The 20748-nt window shown below is 36.1% G+C and overlaps 2 protein-coding genes across 2 annotated transcripts; both read left to right on the plus strand.

Moving 5' to 3' along the window:
* Nucleotides 1-3093: 3093 nt before the first annotated feature.
* LOC134649373 (multiple epidermal growth factor-like domains protein 11) lies at nt 3094-8510 on the plus strand. Its single transcript, XM_063504098.1, has 7 exons — nt 3094-3190; nt 4008-4134; nt 5146-5216; nt 5974-6173; nt 6389-7775; nt 8010-8143; nt 8403-8510. The coding sequence occupies exons 1-7, from the start codon at nt 3111-3113 to the stop codon at nt 8507-8509; spliced, it is 2106 nt and encodes a 701-aa protein (XP_063360168.1). The 5' UTR covers nt 3094-3110; the 3' UTR covers nt 8510.
* Nucleotides 8511-17248: 8738 nt separating this feature from the next.
* LOC134649727 (uncharacterized) lies at nt 17249-19429 on the plus strand. The gene is made up of 3 exons (XM_063504558.1): nt 17249-17280; nt 17734-17920; nt 19142-19429. The coding sequence occupies exons 1-3, from the start codon at nt 17249-17251 to the stop codon at nt 19427-19429; spliced, it is 507 nt and encodes a 168-aa protein (XP_063360628.1).
* The last annotated feature ends 1319 nt before the right edge of the window (nt 19430-20748 follow it).

Consider the following 20748-nt stretch of genomic DNA (forward strand, 5'->3'; position numbering starts at 1 on the left):
ATAAATATAATAAAATAATAATTACGGGGTCATAATTAAGTGTACCTACCTAACTTAAAAAACTTCTTAAGTGATGATGAGACGGATAAATTCTATATCTGGTTTAATTTATTGCCCGTATTCGACTTACACACCGTATAATTTATGTTTTCCTTTTTTTTCTTATGTGTAGAATGTATAGGTTGTGTCCAATTTCTTTTGTATAAGACGAAATTGGATGACCGCCCCGAAACCGCCTACAAACGTAGTACCCACTTTCCTCTCTGGATATTGTAATTATTGAAAATATTTTGACACAATTTGATGTACCTATATCAATCACAGTTTGATGTATGTCGAATTTTTTATTATTATGAGAGTTGGGAGGATTTAAAAAAACCCAGCCAAGTGCGAGTTGGACTCGCGTTCCAAGGGTTCCATACGTTAAGTCCGACTCACGCTTGACTGCACATTAGTAATAGGTTTCCTGTCATATATAGGTAAAGAACTAAGTACTTTGTGTTTATTTATTTCAAAATTATGGACCCAGTAGTTTCGGAGGTCGGACAGACAGACAGACGAGTGAACCCTTGTGGTTCCGTTTTTTCCTTTTGCGGTACGGAACCCTAAAAATATTTGGTGTTTGTTTTTCGCTCTTTTCGCTTTCAAGTCAAACGACCCGTTCGTCAAATGAGAGAGCACAGCTATGGTCCATATAAATTGTGTAAACTTACTTTCTCTTATATGTATTAATATTACGAGTATATCCAGAGAGGAAAATCGGGACTGCGTTTGTATGAAGAAGCGTCGTCCCCTATCCTCTTAACAAAATGCTTTTCTTTTTCTTTTATAATTCCAAGATAATTGTTAACCCTAGTTTTTCATAAAATAACTATTCCACCCACTTGCACCATTCTACTAACCCGGAGTTAACCGATTAAACCTGGAGTTACCATGGTTACATGGTACAATTTGACACTAGGTTAAAATTTAACCGCTTAACCCCGGGTTAGTGGGATGGTGCAAGTGGCCCTGAGATGCATTATTTGTAAGTTTTGAACTGAAATGTATTTAAATGTTAACTGTTAATTATCATTAGAATAATACTGGTACAGTATTAAAATAAGAAATTTATAAAATTAACTTGTTTCTCTTATTTCCTCCTATTTATATACCTTGGGTCTAAGGTTACCTTATTTATATGTAGGTATACCTTATACCTATATAGGTATAACGTAGGTACCTCGTACCTATACACATAATGTATTATTTGTATGTCCCGTACAATCCCGTTTTTAGTTAAAACAAATTTTAAATAGCAAAGTGCCTTAGTGAAAACTTTGAAGTTTTGACTAAAAAATCTCAGTTAAATCTAGTTATCACCGATGCCTCACGGAAAACTAGTTTTAAATATAAGTAGTTAGTTTTTTTAGCATTAGAAAATAGGTAAGCAATCTTGACGTGTATTTTTATTGAAAAAAAAAACTTTTGAAAAATAAGTAACAATTATAATGCACCGCAAATATGTAACAATTATGAATCATATATACAATTGTTTACATTATTTTGCTTTCATAAGTAATAGTTACTGATTTTTAAAAAGCGTTTTTCAATTACATTTAATTCAAACACGTCAAGATCGCGTAGTCTTTTTCTAATGCTAAAGAAAACGAACTACTTATAAGGAAAACGCGTTTTCACTAAAAACCTTTTTGACGGTGGCATATTATGTAGGTACCTATTAAATGTAGACATATATTTTGGATTTTGATGATTTTAATACTTACATTAACTACTTATGGTTCTACTAATAGAATCAGGGACTACAGTATACCTAAGTACATGAATAGTCATTACTTTATCAGAAATGGTACCTACGTATAGCGGATGCCACCGTGTGTCATCAATGTTAGCAAAGATAAAAATTATGACCACACTTTGAACGTTTTTCAGGATATTCCTTATTCTTGTTCGTTTAAGTTTCATCCAGTACCCATTGACGTATAATATCTAAGGACGGGCTAATGGGGCACTAAAAATGGTACTAGTTCAGCGGTGTTACTCACGAATTCCAGCCAATCGTGCAGTCTAACGCAACTAGTTGCCACCAATAGCGCGCGTAATGCGAACTCGTCAACCAATCGCGCGCGTGATACGAACTCATCAACCAATCGCGTTGTAGCGATTTCACACCGCTGTACTGGCCCCTGTCATGCCTCATTATTATTGCCCGTAAAGACAGTCCCCAGATATCTATGTCAATGCCAGTACCTACCCCTAGTGTAAATTTCATTCGCTCGATAGCGTGAGGTGACGTACGCGTTTGCGTTGTCTCATTTTGATTGGGATTTTTAGTTTCCAAAACGTCCGGCTCGGCGCGCTGTTCAAAATACCATAAAAATGAGAATTAACTACTAACAACCGTAAGAATAGAAACTGTATGAACATTTCTATGCTTACTACTTATTTTGTAGGTATTCATAGTTGAGCGATCAGGAGGACTGTGCGGTTTAAGAGGAATTTCCTCCCGCGGACGCTCCGGCTGTGGAATGAGCTCCCTTCCGAGGTTTTCCCGAGGGTCTACGATATGGGGTTCTTCAAAAAAGGAGTGTACAGGTTTTTAAAAAAAAGGTCGGCGACGCGCATGTAACACCTCTGGAGTTGCAGGCGTCCATAGGCTACGGTGACTGCTTACCATCAGGCGGCCCGTATGCTTGTTTGCCACCTATGTGGTATAAAAAAAAAAAAAACTATATATAAGTATATATATAGGTGTGTCGATGTCGTAATTAATGTCATAGAAATTCGACATTAATTACGACATAGCCTCGCTTTGTCATTGCAAATGCCAAAAGTTAGCTTGGTCCGAGTATAACTTATTAGGTACCGTACCACATTGTCGGTTGTCGATATGGTTGATTTCAAATTAAAGTTTTATAGAAATAGCGCCTTATTGACAACCGACAATAAGTATCCTTTTGAATTGAAATGGCACATATGGAGGCGACTAGATTCGTGTGATTCTTTTTAAATTAAAAAATATGGACACCCTACCGCTCGAGGGTTATTTACAGGCCAGTCTTTGTTAATTGTTCCATAACAGCGTGTCTGACAATAAAAAAATACATATAATGTTGCTAATAAGTGTATTTGCCTTTTGTGCGTTTTTGAACTGTGATGTTAGTGGTCAGATATGTAGAAAAAGGACTGTGTAAGTAAAATTGTTTTTTTTTTACAAATTAAGTTTCTTTATATTATTTTATGCTAAAACACATTTATTGCCTTCCGTAAAAGTACCTATATAACTTTGCCCTTTAACATATTAACTTTGCCCACCGCATCACAGTTCAGTAAAAGCGAAATAACTTTTCACCACACCAGCTCGAAAAGACTTACTTAGCACTTCAAAAACGGATAGCAAAGTGCAACTTTGTACAATCAGTAATTCACATGTGAGGCAAAGTAATCAAATGCAAATTTTGAGTTGTTTTCTTGGTTGCTGGTAGAATTGACATTTAAATGATGATTTTGGATGACAAATATTGAATACCATTCATTTGAATTTGATTTTGTTTGATATTTTACATTTAATATTTGCTTCGGGTTGGTGTGGTAAAAATTTTTGTGTTTCACTCGGGGGCGAATTCTGTTTAATCCTCGTGCTTTGAAACCCTCGCAACGCTCAAGATTCCATTTTTCGAACCACTCGCTACACTCGTGGTTCAATTTTGGAATTTTTCGCATGCTCGGGTATCAATATTAGCACGAGCGGTTAAACAACAACTTTGCCCCGTTGTAAAACAAATAACTACGTACATTACATATGATGGGGCTACTTTTCTACTACTCCCTTCGGTCGTGTTTTAATTTATCGCCACTCGTTTCGAATTTCCTCTTTTTCGCACTTGTATCGAAAATAACTATTAAACACTTTCTGAGTGTTTCTAAGTGTGGTTTTTTCGTATATGATTATTGATTATACCTTTGAACATATTTTAAAGACAGATGTATACAATTTTTATTTGCAGTGTAACTAAATTGGAATACGAGGAATACAAATATACGTACGTAGATCGATACACGAAGAAGAATTGGTTTGGACGGGTAGTCTATAAAACCAGGATAAATACCGCAGTAGGGACGAAGCCGGTTCAAGTAAGTTCATTTTGTTATAATATATTGTGGGATCGTCATTCTACATCTCTATTAATCATTTTATAAGTATTCCTAATGTCTACAATGTATGTATAAGAACAATAATAGACTTGATAATTTAAATCTGAATTTAAAAATTACTGCCTTGGGTGAGACTTGAACTCACGGCCTCTGGATCAAGTCAAAGTCTGGATCAAGGCAGTAATTTTTCTACTTTTAAATTTATATATTTCGCTTAATAGCATCGTTTGCAGACGTTTCTGCTTGTTAAAAATTAATCTAAATCTACTTCAGTCTTCTATTAAATATTTTTAGTAAATATCTCACACTAAAAAATTCGTCTATTGTACTTTCTGGATGTATACGACTTCCCGAAAACTTTTAAACTCTGTCTATATTCATTATTGGTAATGGAAACGTATGTTAGCCAGTCCTTTATAAATTATAACAAAAAGTTGACTGTTCCGAACAACTGACAGGCCGATACCGTCCGGCGGACTGTTAATCAGTGGGCCCCCTATAAGATATTAAGGTGCCCCTTTAATATTTGTATAATTCTGACTTTTGTCTTCGGTGAACACCGTAGAGCATACACGTGTAGAGATTGGACAGATTGGCGTCATTGCTCGCAATAATGTGGACATGACTCCAAATTTGATTAAATAATTAATCATTTAATTATTTTTTTACCTGAGATTTAATTTTGTTCCCTAGTCAATAAATAGCACTTAAATATATTTTTGATATAAAAAATGAGTAGGTACCTACAGAAAATTTGGAAAATATACTGATTATTTTCTTTAATAAATTTACATTATAAGAAATCTTTGTGTTATTTATTGATTAGGAATCAAAATTAAACCTCAGGTAAGAAATTAATTAAATGATTAATTATTTAATCAATTTTGGAGTCATGTCCACATTATTGCGAGCAATGACGCCAATTTGTCCGATCTCTGGTTATAAGACAGCGTATAACCCCGAATTAATGCAAAATTTGTTTATTTCTAGAAGCAAGAGGTAGAATTCGTGCCGACATGCTGCGATGGGTACATCAGGACTGACAGCGGATCATTAGCTGAGTAAGTTCATTATCATCAGTCTACACCGTTTTTATCAAAATCCGCCGTCCTAAGACCCTGCGTACATTTTTTTGTACATATTCCAAAAAATATTTTGAACTTTCATTGAATTACCTTAGGGGTTCCAAATTAAAAAACAAAACAAAAGCTTCTGGGTCTCAGGAGGTTAAATCGGTATAAGGTTAAGTACAATTTTTTTAATAGCCTTTATTGTGTCCAAGTTCCAACTGCTGGGCAAAGGCCTCCCTTGTCTTCTGCCACTCGTCGCGGCTTTGTGCATGCTCCCGCGTCGCTAGAAAATGAGTCCCGAAGGGCTGATATGGCCGGCTTTTTATCATTTGTCACCATGCCTGTCACGTTCTAATAAGTATGTAAGTGCGACAGTGACTGACATGACAAGTGATAAAAACGCGACCATGATACCGGGGCAGGTCGTCTCATCGTCTCCTTTTTGGCCTGCCTCAAGTGATCTGTGGTGCCCTTTCGATCGCTATTTTGGCCCACGACCTGCCTGGGTTTATAATATCTATTATACTTTGAGTAGGTACCTACCGTAAAAGTATAAAACTTTGCTTTGTCAAGCGAAATAACTTAAAAGTAATTACACATACACTTTCTTCTTTTTCTGCAGAAAGTGTATCTGTATCTACTTTTAAGTTATTTCGCTTTTACTGAACTGTGACGCGGTGGGCAAAGTTATAAAGTTTTATACTTTGACGCTACTTATTTTACTAAATTAATCATTTTTGTCTTCCAGTATAGAATGCGATCCAATTTGCACGCCAGCGTGCGAGAACGGGAAGTGCATATCGCCAGGCGAGTGCGAGTGCAACGAAGGATACTTGTTGGAAGACGGCAGCCCGCACAAATGTTCGCCAACTTGTGAACAATGTATCCATGGCAGCTGCGTGGCACCAAATGTGTGCCATTGTGACTACGGTTACTCTATACAAAACGGTACATACAAATACAAAAAAATATTTCGTTACCAGGCCTAGATGACTTACCTACTTACTTACTGCTGTGGTGCAACGACCCGATGGATCTTCACCGCCATGCTACTCTGTCCAAAGCCGTTTCTGTCCAGTCGACAATTTTAATGTCTAACCCAATCCTTGACTGATTCTACCTAATCTCTGAGATTACGTTAAACGATGCCTTTACATTCACAGGAACATCATGTCTACCAATATGCACAGAGCCATGCGTCAACAGCGCCTGCATCGCTCCTGACACCTGTCAATGTCACTCCGGCTACAGGAAAACTGACGGAAACCTCTGCACCCCTTACTGCTCCCACGGCTGCCTCCACGGGACATGTACTGAGCCCGAAACTTGCACATGTAACACTGGATACCATAAATCAGAAACAGGCGAATGTATACCTAAATGTGACGTCAAATGTGGAAATGGTACCTGCACTGAACCTAATCATTGTGAATGTAATGTAGGATACGCTAATGAAGAACATGATCCGGTATGTGTACCGCATTGTGACGTTGCCTGTGGCAATGGTACTTGTGTTGCTCCTAATACTTGCAAATGCGATGCAGGATATGCAGTTGACAATAATAAAGATCCTAAATGTGTGCCGCAATGTGATGTTGATTGTGGTAATGGAACTTGCATAGCACCGAATGAATGCCAATGTCATACAGGATATAAAATAGACAGAGGTAGTAATCCAATGTGTATACCACAATGTGAAATTGATTGTGGGCATGGAATTTGCTTAGCACCGAATCAATGCGAATGCAACAGAGGATATAAATTCAATAGAGAGAGTAATCCAGTTTGTACACCACAATGTCATGTCAAATGTGGGAATGGTACCTGTATTGCACCTAATAATTGCAAATGCAAAACAGGTTATAAAGAAGACATAAATAAAGACCCAATATGTGTACCCCATTGTAACATGGAATGTCGTAACGGGTTATGTATAGCACCAGATCATTGTAAATGTTATAAAGGATATGAAGTTGATATAAGTAATTTTCCAATGTGCGTACCAAAATGTGACGCTTGTAGTAATGGATATTGTGAGGCACCTAATACTTGTGTGTGTAATGATGGATATCAATTAGATGAAGGAAATAATCCAGCGTGTGTGCCTCACTGCGATAACATGTGTGGCAATGGAACATGTGTAGCACCTAACGTATGTAAATGTTTTCCAGGTTATAAATTAGACACAGATAATAAGTGTATACCAGACTGTGGAAATTGTGAAGGAAATTGTTTTGCTGTAGGCAAATGCAAATGTGGTGAAGGTTTTAAACCAACTCAAGTTAACGCTAATAGCGAAGAATGTAAAGACAATAATGAAAACTGCACGCGTATCATTTGTAAAAAAGATATCGTTGGAACTACAAAAGGTATATCGTATGGATATGATGACATTGAGACGAAAACTACTGTTGAACTGAGACCCACGACAAAAAATATAGACAGTTTTGCATTTAATGGGTCTGTATATGACTACTATGACGGCCTTCTTAACAATTCAATAGAACTAGACAATGATGTCGAAAATCAAATAAAAGGAAGCGAACATGGGTAAGAACGAAATAAATACCTACATGATTTTTACGTTAACCTAATAATGCTTCCACCTTCTAAGGAAAATATACCTTAAGTAGAAAAGTATTACGAGTACAAATAAAATAAATACTTAGGCACCATTTTGAATTTACTAATAGTGGAAGTACAATTAATAAATAGTGGAACTTTCTTCATTGGATGATTGGAGTTTTAGGAATTAAAAAAAAAACTATAATACAATCTTTTCAGGATTCAGTCAAAATGGGAGTATGCAGTAATATCAATAGTTGTCATAATTTTGGCCATAATTCTTGGTTCACTGGTCATTTTTCGGACCAACATAATACATTGTTGTACAGGAAGCGGAGATTATAAAGTCGAAGGTAATTTCTCCTCTGATTCATAAATGGTTTATTAGATACATAAAAATACTATACACATAATAATGCCTGTATAATTACGAAATGTACTAACATAATTTTTGTCGCGCATCTCACGCACAACTTTCACTGTGAGCGATCATCAGCGTGAGCGATCTTCAAGGTCGTACCAAAATAAGATCGAAACCGTAAAACACTAAGTGGTAAAATGACTTCCAGATTCCAGATCATTTTAGTCTTAATGAAAAACTATCATTTTCAGATAGGACAACGGACGACGCAGAAAAAGAACAGATTTCAGAAGGGAAAATGCGGTTGTCCACAATTTTGAAAAATAGAAACGAAGAAGATACTGTAAATCAAGTATAAGTTAAATAAATGTGAATACATACACGAGTATTGTTTTTGCTTTTCATCGACCAAAATTCATTTAATTTTATGTAAACAATATTTGTTTAGATGTTGATGTGATGTCAAAAAACATCTGCTAGTAAATTTTTTTTTAAACAATGCTACAAAAACGTTATTGCGGCAACTACAAAAAAAATCTGCAAAATTGACTATAACATTGCCCGCGTTAATGTCGCAGCAGTTTTAAGACAGCAACACTGCTGTAATTGCCAACCGAATGTCACCCAAAACAAACCACGCCTACGAAGCGGGAGGTCCGGGTTCGAATCTCGGTATGGGCATTTATGTATTTGTGTGTTTATCACGAATATTAATTATTTATTACTAGCAACCCGCCCCGGCTTCGCACGGGTTAACAAATTATACATAAACCTTCCTCTTGAATCACTCTATCTATTAAAAAAACCGCATCAAAATCCGTTGCGTGGGTAGTTTTAAAGATCTAAGCATACAGACAGACAGACAGGGAGCGACTTTGTTTTATACTATGTAGTGATTATTATTTTATTTATTTATTATTACCCACGCCTTCTGGTTAAAGACAATAATTTATGTTGGCAAGTCCAACAGAACTCTGTATTCCGTTACCATAATAGAAACTATAAAAACATTCGCTTCACATTGTCATGTAAAAGAACATGTGCAAATTTAAGCACTATAATTATTATACATTTGTGACTAAACAAGTTTTGGTTTGCTTCTACCTATTCTAACCAGCCTTATCCACCTCACCGCTGAACAATTTAACAACATTAATCTGTATTCGGCGTTAACCTGTACACATCTCATGTGGCTACCACCAGTTTGGCACTGACATCAACGCCATCGAGAACTTAATTTACTTTCTATGCATCTCGCTCATACTCGCATATTAGTGCGAGCGAGATGTATAGGTAGAAAGTAAATTACGTTTTCGATAGCGTATGTCAGTTTTGACACTACCAATGACTCATGGTACGGGCTCAGGTCTACCCAACACTGGATGGGTAATGGTGTAAAAGTTGATTTCAGTTTCGGGCTTTACCCAAAAGGCTTGGGTAATACCTTAGGTAAACTTGAGTTCAATCAACCTTCTAACATTACCCGTAACATATACATATCTAAGTATATAATTATTTACCCATAATAAGCTTTGCTTAATGCTTAGTTTGGTTTGGAGCTAGGTTGAGATTATCCGACACAGCTATAGCATTGTCCCCAAACACAATGTATATAAATAATACACACATACAGATTAGGATAATTAACATGTTTTTAGAAGCATCAAAACATTTAATTTACCTACTGCTGTTATCATTTAATTATAGAGTTAATTGAATATTTAGCAAAGCTATAATAGTTTATTAATTTAGTAATTATCGCAACTACATGGACGCAGGACTAGAACATTTATAAGTTAATTTTTTTAAAGTTTTTTTTATAATTATGAAGTAATGAGAACAAAGGATATATGATGCTTAAAATATTATTAATGTTGTGTGCATTTTTAAATTGCAACGATGGCCAGATCTGTTCGAAAAAGAACACGTAAGTACCTAAATGTGGAAGTGAGTAAGTATTTAGATTATTTTGTGTTTCATGTTGTGTAGGTATACCTATACCATTTCATTAGGGCTTTCTCATTTTACTTTATTGATCTTAAGTTTTAATTCTAATCAACTGCATTATAATATGACTTCATATGTTAGTATAGGTGAACCAGGATCTATTGAGGGTGCGCCATGTTGCGGAATTTCACTGGAACTAATTTTTTCATACTACACTGAATTGTCACCCTATACATGAGAATAACAGCGCCCTCTTGACAATTATCATATATTACTGTCAGTACTTATGTGTCATTACTGTCAATTCAATGTAGCTTTTTTAGGAAACATCACCTCATAGATTAAGAAAAATATAAACTTGATTATTTCTGAAAGTATACGTTTGCGAGATTTGTGCCTTTATTAAAAAAAATATCAGGAGATTTAAATCTACATCATACTAAAATTTTGAAAGATTTGATTGAAATCACTTTTTTGCTGCTCTTTAGCTGGTGGCTTAGCGTGCGACTTGCAATCCGGAGGTCGCGGGTTCGAACCCCGGCTCGGACCGATGAGTTTTTCGGAACTTATGTACGAAATATCATGCATTTGATATTTACCAGTCGCTTTCGGTGAAGGAAAACATCGTGAGGAAACTGGACTAATCCCAATATGGGCCTAGTTTATCCTCTGGGTTGGAAGGTCAGATGGCAGTCGCTTTCGTAAAAACTAGTGCCCACGCCAATTACTGGGATTAGTTGCCAAGCGGACCCCAGGCTCGCATGAGCCGTGGAAAATTGCCGGGACAACGCGAGGAAGACGATGATGACTTTTTTGCTGCTCCTTTTGTAATATTGACATTCACATGTTTTTGGGCCATTTTATTTAAAGTTGTCCCCTACATTTTTTTTTAATTTGTGATTTTCTATGTTATGTCTACTCAGAATCATGAGCTCTTTCTATCCTAATAGGAGAAAAAAGTGTCCCAAGGTTTTTATTTCCATTCCGTTACCATTTATCATAGACTTTGTATGGCGGTCACGGAATGGAAAGATCGTAAAATGTATGGACATTTTGGGACACTTTTTTTCTCGTAGTAGGATCAAAAGAGCTCGTGATTCTGAGTAGAAATAACATAAAACATCCCAAATTTAAAAAAAGTGTAGGGGACAACTTTAAATAAAATGGCCCTTTTACGGGTCAGACTAGACTTAGCTAACTACCTATGTTATAAAAATGTATTTGATTCGATTCCAGTTTCGGTAATTGAAAATTGTGGTCACTATTTTTCCGTATATTACATTTATTTCGGTTTATACGTTTGGACATAGTTTACAGACATATTTTCATTCGCAGTGTGACTAAATTAGAATACGAGGACCACAAATATACGTACGTAGAAGAATACACGGAGAAGAATTGGTTTGGGTGGGTGGACCATAAAACCAGGATAAAATACGCTGTGAAGACGAAGCCGGTTCAAGTAAGTTGTGAAATAAGTTATTATAAAGCCAATGTGGAAAAGACCGACATAAACATTTTTTGGTTGGGAAGATCGTCATAGGACAAGAACATATTTTTATTTTATACTTGTTTACTTCTCTCAAATACAGTCAGGAAGGAAAAGTTCGCGCCTCCAGCTCTTACTGACCTCACAGTCACCTGCGATAATGTTATGTTACACAACGATTGCCGCAATAATATCTGAAACGATCTTATTTGTAGGGCCATAAGAGCGTGTCACATATTTTTGCGGCCTTCGAAGAGTAACATGTTATTGCAGGTGACTGTATAAGCGCAAGAATTAGAGCAATGAAAAAGATTGTAGACGGTCTTACCTGATAGATTGGTGTTCCCTTCCGCGGAGTTTCGTAACCAGTTGCAATGGAAAACTTTTTCGGTCTTGTACGAAACTGGTTGCGATCAATAGTAATTTGGTGTTACAAGGGATCAAAATGATATATTTCCGTCAAGGGAGTACATTGAATCTTGAATGAAGCAATGGCTTTTACAGTAGAATCCTGAGCGTAATGAGGGATTCAAGTGTTAACGCCCAAGACGAAATAATTTTGATACCGTGTGACACATACTGCTTTTCACATAACTATGAGGAAAATAAAAAAATCTTAGTGTTGACACAATCTGATGCTTAAACAGATTATTTAAGGTAAAAAAATAATGTGCAAAAAAAATTAAAAATAGTGTGTAGGGAGGAAAAGTGCCACTTTGATCCCTCCTAGCAGGGAAGAAAAAGCTCTTTTCTGAATAGGAGGTGTGAAAAAACTATTTTCTCTTATACGTAACCAGTTACCTACGATTTTTTTTCGTATTGTACGAAACCTCTCGACGAGTGATATCTAGCTGTAAAAAGATAGGATTTCTAACATTTCACTATTCTTCTACAGAAAAAAGAGATTATTAATGTGCCGATATGTTGCGATGGATACCAAAATATTGCTCCTGCCGGGTAAGTTTCTTAGTTCTTAGAGATCATCTAAACTAAGTCTGCAGCGACTTGGCAAGTGACAAAATGTGGAAGCGCTTCGCTTTCGATGTTACTACAGCTAACAGAGATGTAGACTACATCAGACTAGTCGATGTATTGGCCATCAGATCTTAGAATTGATAATTTCATGATGTGGCAATCATTTTATGAAACGATGGTTTGACCAAATAATGAAAAAGTTAAGGGGAAAGAGGACGGCCGTTTCTCCATACAAACGTAGTCCCCATTTTCCTCTCTGGATAATGACATTATCGAAAATATTTTTACATAATTGGATGTATATAAACAAGAGCTATGTCCCTAAGTTTCACTTTTTTCGATTTTTTGTTTATGGTAAAAATTAGAAGCGAAAAACAAAATTCATACAAATTTTTAATTGCTCTCTCTTACAATAATTAAAAATTCGATAAAAATCTAACGTACGGGCATAGCTGTGGTTCATATACAACAAATTGCGTCAAAATAATATTTTCATTCATCCAAAAGCGCCGTGAAATTCATGGCGCTAAAGATCGGTTTTCCTAGGATAGCGGTGCCGTCATATACTTAGCGGCCGTCTCCATACTAAATAATACGGCTAAATATGGATGTCGTAGTATTTGTATGGAGACGGCCGCTATATGACGGCACCGCTTTCGGAGGAAACCAAAGCTTTACCTATACGTTTACGATAGGGTTTGCAATCCGGATCCGAAATGTATGAAATTATCCGGATCTGGATCCGGATCCGCGGATATTCCCCTACATTTCGGATTCGTCGTGCAAACCCTAGTTTACGAGTTACGTTCGGTCGACAACAACTCATGGCGTAAAATACTGGTTCTCTTGCGCCGGACTCTATACGTAGGTACCTAGTAATAATAGTTCAATGTGCTTGGGCCATACATGTTTGAATTATTGTCCTATATAATCAACATTCAAAGTGTACCTACATATTTCATGGACACAAAACTTTTTATTTAGGTATTACTATTTTTAGTTAGGTATATATTGACGACAGATTTTTATAAATAAGTCTAGAATAGATCAATCTGTGTACTATTCGACAACGATGCAACAAGGGACATTTTGCAAAATTTAAATAAACAATGTTCATGTCTGAATTTAGAACTATTAATAGACAATGACACGTTAGGTATTTCTGGAGGTAAAATACACTAGTTTTCCGTGAAAAACATCATTTAAATATTTATAAATGGGCTTTTAATATACGTACCCTATCTTTTATATTTAAATGTTCCTGTTAACATTCTGGTCAGTTCAGTACAGATTTGAGCATCAACGAGTCAAAATCATCCCGTATTGTCCTTTGTACTGATGGTGTACAAAATCATCCCGTATTGTCCTTTGTACTGATTGTGTACAAAATCATCCCGTATTGTCCTTTGTACTGATTGTGTACAAAATCATCCCGTATTGTCCTTTGTACTGATTGTGTACAAAATCAGAAAAGTATACAACATTTCCAGTTCGTATCATCGTATAGTGATCATAGTTTAGATGAGTTGACGTTTATTAAATAAATAGTTTTGGGGCCAATTTAATATTAACGAAAATTTGTTCTCTTGCGCCGGACTCTATACGTAGGTACCTAGTAATAATAGTTCAATGTGCTTGGGCCATACATGTTTGAATTATTGTCCTATATAATCAACATTCAAAGTGTACCTACATATTTCATGGACACAAAACTTTTTATTTAGGTATTACTATTTTTAGTTAGGTATATATTGACGACAGATTTTTATAAATAAGTCTAGAATAGATCAATCTGTGTACTATTCGACAACGATGCAACAAGGGACATTTTGCAAAATTTAAATAAACAATGTTCATGTCTGAATTTAGAACTATTAATAGACAATGACACGTTAGGTATTTCTGGAGGTAAAATACACTAGTTTTCCGTGAAAAACATCATTTAAATATTTATAAATGGGCTTTTAATATACGTACCCTATCTTTTATATTTAAATGTTCCTGTTAACATTCTGGTCAGTTCAGTACAGATTTGAGCATCAACGAGTCAAAATCATCCCGTATTGTCCTTTGTACTGATTGTGTACAAAATCATCCCGTATTGTCCTTTGTACTGATTGTGTACAAAATCATCCCGTATTGTCCTTTGTACTGATTGTGTACAAAATCAGAAAAGTATACAACATTTCCAGTTCGTATCATCGTATAGTGATCATAGTTTAGATGAGTTGACGTTTATTAAATAAATAGTTTTGGGGCCAATTTAATATTAACGAAAATTTTTTTGCGTAAATTTCTACGTTTATTTGGCAGCATAGTGTTTTTTAGATTATAAACATTTACCTTCATGTTTTGCTTTCGTCCTCAGTTCCACTTTATTTTCGTCCACTGTTTTTAAAATTATTTGTATTTTAAAGATTGGCACTAGAACGATCAGGCCCCGGGCCGAATCTTCCGGAAATTCATTTTCTATAACGGATCGTGATTTATCACGATTCACGACACTCTCTATAAAAAAATGTCGGACGCCTCTGCAAGTTCTAAGTAAATTATAGCCTGAATTCCGTTTTCCGTTTACAAAAGGGTTGTAAAATGTTGCTGAAGAGTTTTCTCTTGGTGTGGGTGCTTTGCATAGCGCACGGTGTCAATAGAAAGATTTGCAAATCTAAATTAGAACCGTGAGTATAGTAAGCGTTATTTACCTACATTTAATTATTTTTTTGTATGCTGTTTAAAATACATGAATTCAATGATAAAATCATATTAGAACTTATCTATTTACCTACTGAAAAATAATTTTGCTTAAGTTTTGGATTAGTTTTATTAAAATTTGATGGGTTTTGATGAATATAATAACATGTGAACCTGAAATAAATCATTTGTATTAAATAAATCATTTACTCTATTTTCTTGTACAATGATATGTAAATAGTTTTCATTTAATTTTCATTTATAAGTTTAGTTTTTCAAGGATAAAGTATTTACAGAGGTCCAGTATGCTGCGAGGGGTACATTAGAACAGATATTGGTTCCAAAGAGTAAGTTCTCCCATAAATCACTATTTGACAGAAAAACATGTGTTATCAAACCCAAAAACTGTAAAGTAGTACTTGTTAGGTCAGTGTATATATCTCAGAGTTTAAATGGAACAGCGTGGAACAAAAAACATATTTAGCTTCGAAATAAATTAAACGTGGAAAAATTCACTGTTTTGGGTGGGACTTGAACCCACGACCACTGGATCACTAGTACAGTGCTCTGCCATCTGAGCTACCAAGACCGTACCCAATTCAGCGAATATTTTCTCCATATACGAGCCCTAGGGAGGCTCTTAGCGGCACGTGGTCGAATATCAAATATCAAATATCAATGCAATTGTGCAAAAGGTTACAAATTTGATAAAAATCAAAGCCCAATGTGCGTACCCCAATGCGATATTGAATGTGGGAATGGGTACTGTATGGGTCCCAATCAATGTAAATGCCATACAGGATACAAATTAGATGATGTTAAAGATCCCATGTGCGTACCACAATGTACCAATGAATGTCCAAATGGGATTTGCGTTGCTCCAAATGAATGCAAATGTCACGTAGGATTTAAATTTGATGCAAAAAATATATGCGTACCCCAATGTGATGTTGAATGTGGCCATGGGTTATGCATAGCACCTAATCAATGTGAATGTTACGCAGGATATAAATATGAAAATTATAGTAATCCCATGTGTGTACCTGGATGTTATTAAGATTGCGGAAACGGGACTTGCATAGCACCAAATGAATGCGAGTGCAATGCAGGATATGAATTTGATAACAAGCGTAACCCAATGTGTGTACCCCAATGCCATAATGAATGTGGGAAAGGAACTTGCATAGCTCCAAATCACTGCAAGTGTGACAATGGTTACAAATTTGATAAACATCACAACCCAATGTGCGTACCTCAATGCGATATCGATTGTGGTAATGGCTCTTGCGTACTACCTAATCATTGTCAATGTGACACAGGTTATAAAATTACCAAAAACAGTAACCCGATGTGCAAACCGATATGTCATAACGATTGCGGAAATGGTTCTTGTATAGCGCCAAATAAATGCGATTGTAATAAAGGTTACTTATTTGATAAAGATAAAAATACTTGTATACCCCAATGTGATATCGTATGTGGAAACGGAAACTGTGTGGCGCCTAATGTATGTAGATGTTTTAAAGGGTATAAAGTTGATAAAGGAAAAGGATTAAATTGTGTTCCTGATTGTGGAAATTGTGATGGGCATTGTTTTGCACAAGTTAAATGTGAATGCGACCCACTTTTGATAGCTACACATGTTACTGTCGATGGTAAATATTGTAGTGGTAATAGAGAAGAATGTGTACGTATTATTTGTACAATTGATGCTACTATAATGAGTACTAAGGAACCCACGCCTTCTACACATGAAGATATTATTAACGACGAGCATGAAGTTGTTGATAAAAAAAATGACAACATTCAATTGCCTGAGAATAAAATTATCAACAATAAACTATATGAGCACGAGGTTAAGAAATATGATAAGACAGAAATAAGAATAATTATTAATAAAGAAAAATCTGAAACTGACCATGCTTCTAAAGATAGCTATTATGACGTCAATGATTCGACAGCTGAAGTATTTGGTGATCAGGTGTAGAAGAAAATATGGAAAAACAGAAACAAGAAAGCAAAGACTGGTGAGTAATAAAGATAATTGGATATGGTGTTAAGCAAATATTAACTCCTTAAAATTTAAAACGCCTCCGTGCCGCTTTCGTTATAACACGTATGTCAAATTGAAGGACACGGAGTAAAGACACTAACTAAACGTACTAGTGCTCGACATGCTAATGCCCAATAGATGGCACCCTGCTCTCACCGCTATTGACAATGACTTAAGTTTCAAGATGACATGTACTGGCACTGCGTCGAGCACCAGTACGTTTACCTTACTTATTGGTAGCTCAGATTTTCAGATGGAAGAGCACCAAGCTAGCAATCCGGTGGTCGTGGGTTCAAATGCCACCCAAGACAGTGAATTTTCCACTTTTAATTTGTTTTTAAGCTTACCGTTTTTGAAAATCAAGCAATTTATTTTTATTATTTATTACAACTAAATTACTAGGGTATGCGGTCGCCCATGGCCTCAGGTATAATGTACAGAAGAGCGAGTTCCTAGTATTCAAGCCAAAGGGGGGCACCGTGGGTACGGTTCCAACGGTGTACCTGTACGGAACGGAACTTAAACGAACCTCGCAGTTTAAGTACCTGGGGCACTGGGTGACGGAAGACCTGTCGGAAGGCGTGGATATAGAGAGAGAAAGGAGATCCATGGCGGTACGCTGTAACATGCTCGCCCGCAAGTTTGCACGATGTACGAGGCAGGTAAAAATCACTCTTTTTAACATGAACCTATAATATTACGGACAGAGTTTCGCTTACAACACAACTGTGATTCCAACATCCACCAGTTTCTAAGTATTTACGCGTGACACACACACATTGACAGCCCACATCCACCAGTTTGCCGTCAGACGAATCGAAGCGTCATTGAAGTAAACATGTCGAAGAAAAATATAAAATATGCCGGCATGCGTAGCTAAATCCTGCTAGAATTGTACTTACCGATCGAAAGAAAAAAAGTCACGGAATAACTTTTCATACTTAAGTTTATCAATTAGTACGTAAAATCACGATAATTTGTTGTTTATAAATTATCAAACTGCAAAACAGGAGTGTGACCAGTAACATCAATAGGGTAATTTCCCGAAAGTAATAGGGTAATTGATACCCTTCTTATTAAATCATTATGTATTAAGAGATCATTTAGGTAAATGGTTAAATTATTGATTATGCATTTCAAACTAGGTCGGTATGGTAATTTCCCGATACTAAGGAGCGATACTTAACGTTTGTTTGTTATGTATTATAATTTTTTTGTTGAAAACCAGATATGTTTCAAGTTAAATGTATAAATTAAAAAAAAACACGACGAACTGATTTCATTACGATGCTAAGTATCATTAGGTATTGAAAATAATGTTTGCACAAAGTAATTGTGCAATATTGCGCATTTTCAAGACCTATAAAATCAGATACGTACACACCTTTTTTATTGTCTAACATAAAACTGTCCTAATTTTTTTATTTGAAAACAAGGACGATATTAAAAATAATTGTTTCACCATTAGGCTTGGAGGATATAATCAAACGGAGACGCCATGTCTGTAATTTTCTGTACAAAACAGTCTGCCGATTTTTGCGGGGGAGGGGAACGTCAAATGTATGCGTAACGTAAAAATAGCCATGTCAGATAAACGTCAGTCCATACATTGTGTATGACCGTTGGCCGCCTATTTTCGACAGAGGGGAAAGCCTGTTAATGGCTACTCCGTTTAGTTGTATCCTCCAAGCCATTAGGGGAGAATTTGTGTTACATGGTAACACTCGTCTACACTCACACATTCAAACCGTCCGCCATTGCAGTGTCACAGTTTGTCTTAGGTGACAGTCCGTCCGTAATATTCTAGGTCCATGCTTTTTAAGGCCTATTGTCAGAATTTCTACACGTGCAGCCTGTGGGTGAGGCATTCTGCGAGTACCCTCAATACACTGAGGGTACAATATAATAATGCATTTAGGATGCTTATGGGGCTGCCGCGCTACTGCAGTGCCTCGGGTATGCTCACGGAGGCTAGGACAGACGGCTTTCACGCCATTTTGCGTAAACGTGCGGCATCCCTGATGCGACGCGTGTGCGCCAGCCCCAACAGCCTCCTACGTGTGGTGGCCAGCAGGCTGGATGGCCCGTTCCAGTACCACTGGTTGAAATTACATGTCCGGTGACAGCGGGCAATCTAGACTGCGTAGTTGTAAGTTATGTTTAGTTATTAGTTTGTATTTTAGCCGTAAGTAATACTAACATTAGTTTTAATTGCTTTGTTTTGTTTTGATTTTTGTTACTAACCAATGATATGGACGATATATGTCTGAAATAAAAAAAATCAATTTCAATTTCAATTACCATTTAGATATTGGCACCCTGCTCTAAAAGTTTTCTGTTTCACTGTGTATTTTGATATGAATATTTTATTTCAGGATGCAATCAGGCTGGATATTTTTACTAATAGTTGGCATCGTTGGATCCGTAGTTGTTGCTTCAATTAAACTACTACAAAAATGGTCATAAAGAGAAATAAAAGTGGCTGCAGAAGGATGATGATGGATGGTGCGTACTTTCTCTGATTTTACAAATAATTGATACTCTTTTTCTATTCTATAATAACATAACGTTGTCTTTTTAAATAAGTAGTGCGTATATTTTCGACCTCGCCTAGCGAGTAGGTATGTACGAGTATGCCACATTGAACATTTTGTAAGTTATCCTCCTAAGTTCCAGAGACTTTTGTAGTTTTGAATTTAGAACCTTTTATTCCAGTATAGTTTAAAATTTGACTTGATTTTGTTCTAGATACGATTGAAAACTGTTCCATAGATAGTTTTATTACAGTAAAACTTGTACAGTATACCTACATATTCTCCTCTCAGAGTCGGAGCATGGTCACTATGGTAAGCCATAATACACCGTTCGGTATATTAAAGGTTTTATAAAAGCAAACGGAAGATTTTATATGAAAAAAGCGGCCAAGTGCGAGTCGGACTCGCCCATGAAGGGTTCCGTATTTAGGCGATTTATGACGTATAAAAAAAAACTACTTACTAGATCTCGTTCAAACCAATTTTCGGTGGAAGTTTACATGGTAATGTACATCATATAATTTTTTTTGTTTTATCATTCTCTTATTTTAGAAGTTACAGGGGGGGGGGGGGGGGGGGACACATTTTGCCACTTTGGAAGTGTCTCTCGCGCAAACTATTCAGTTTAGAAAAAAATGATATTAGAAACCTCAATATCATTTTTGAAGACCTATCCATAGATACCCCACACGTATGGGTTTGATGAAAAAAAAAATTTTGAGTTTCAGTTCGAAGTATGGGGAACCCCAAAAATTTATTGTTTTTTTTTTCTATTTTTGTGTCAAAATCTTAATGCGGTTCACAGAATACATCTACTTACCAAGTTTCAACAGTATAGTTCTTATAGTTTCGGAGAAAAGTGGCTGTGACATACGGACGGACAGACAGACGGACAGACAGACAGACAG

The sequence above is a fragment of the Cydia amplana genome, chromosome 7 (genome assembly GCF_948474715.1).
Source record: "Cydia amplana chromosome 7, ilCydAmpl1.1, whole genome shotgun sequence".
Classification (NCBI taxonomy): Eukaryota; Metazoa; Arthropoda; class Insecta; order Lepidoptera; family Tortricidae; genus Cydia; species Cydia amplana.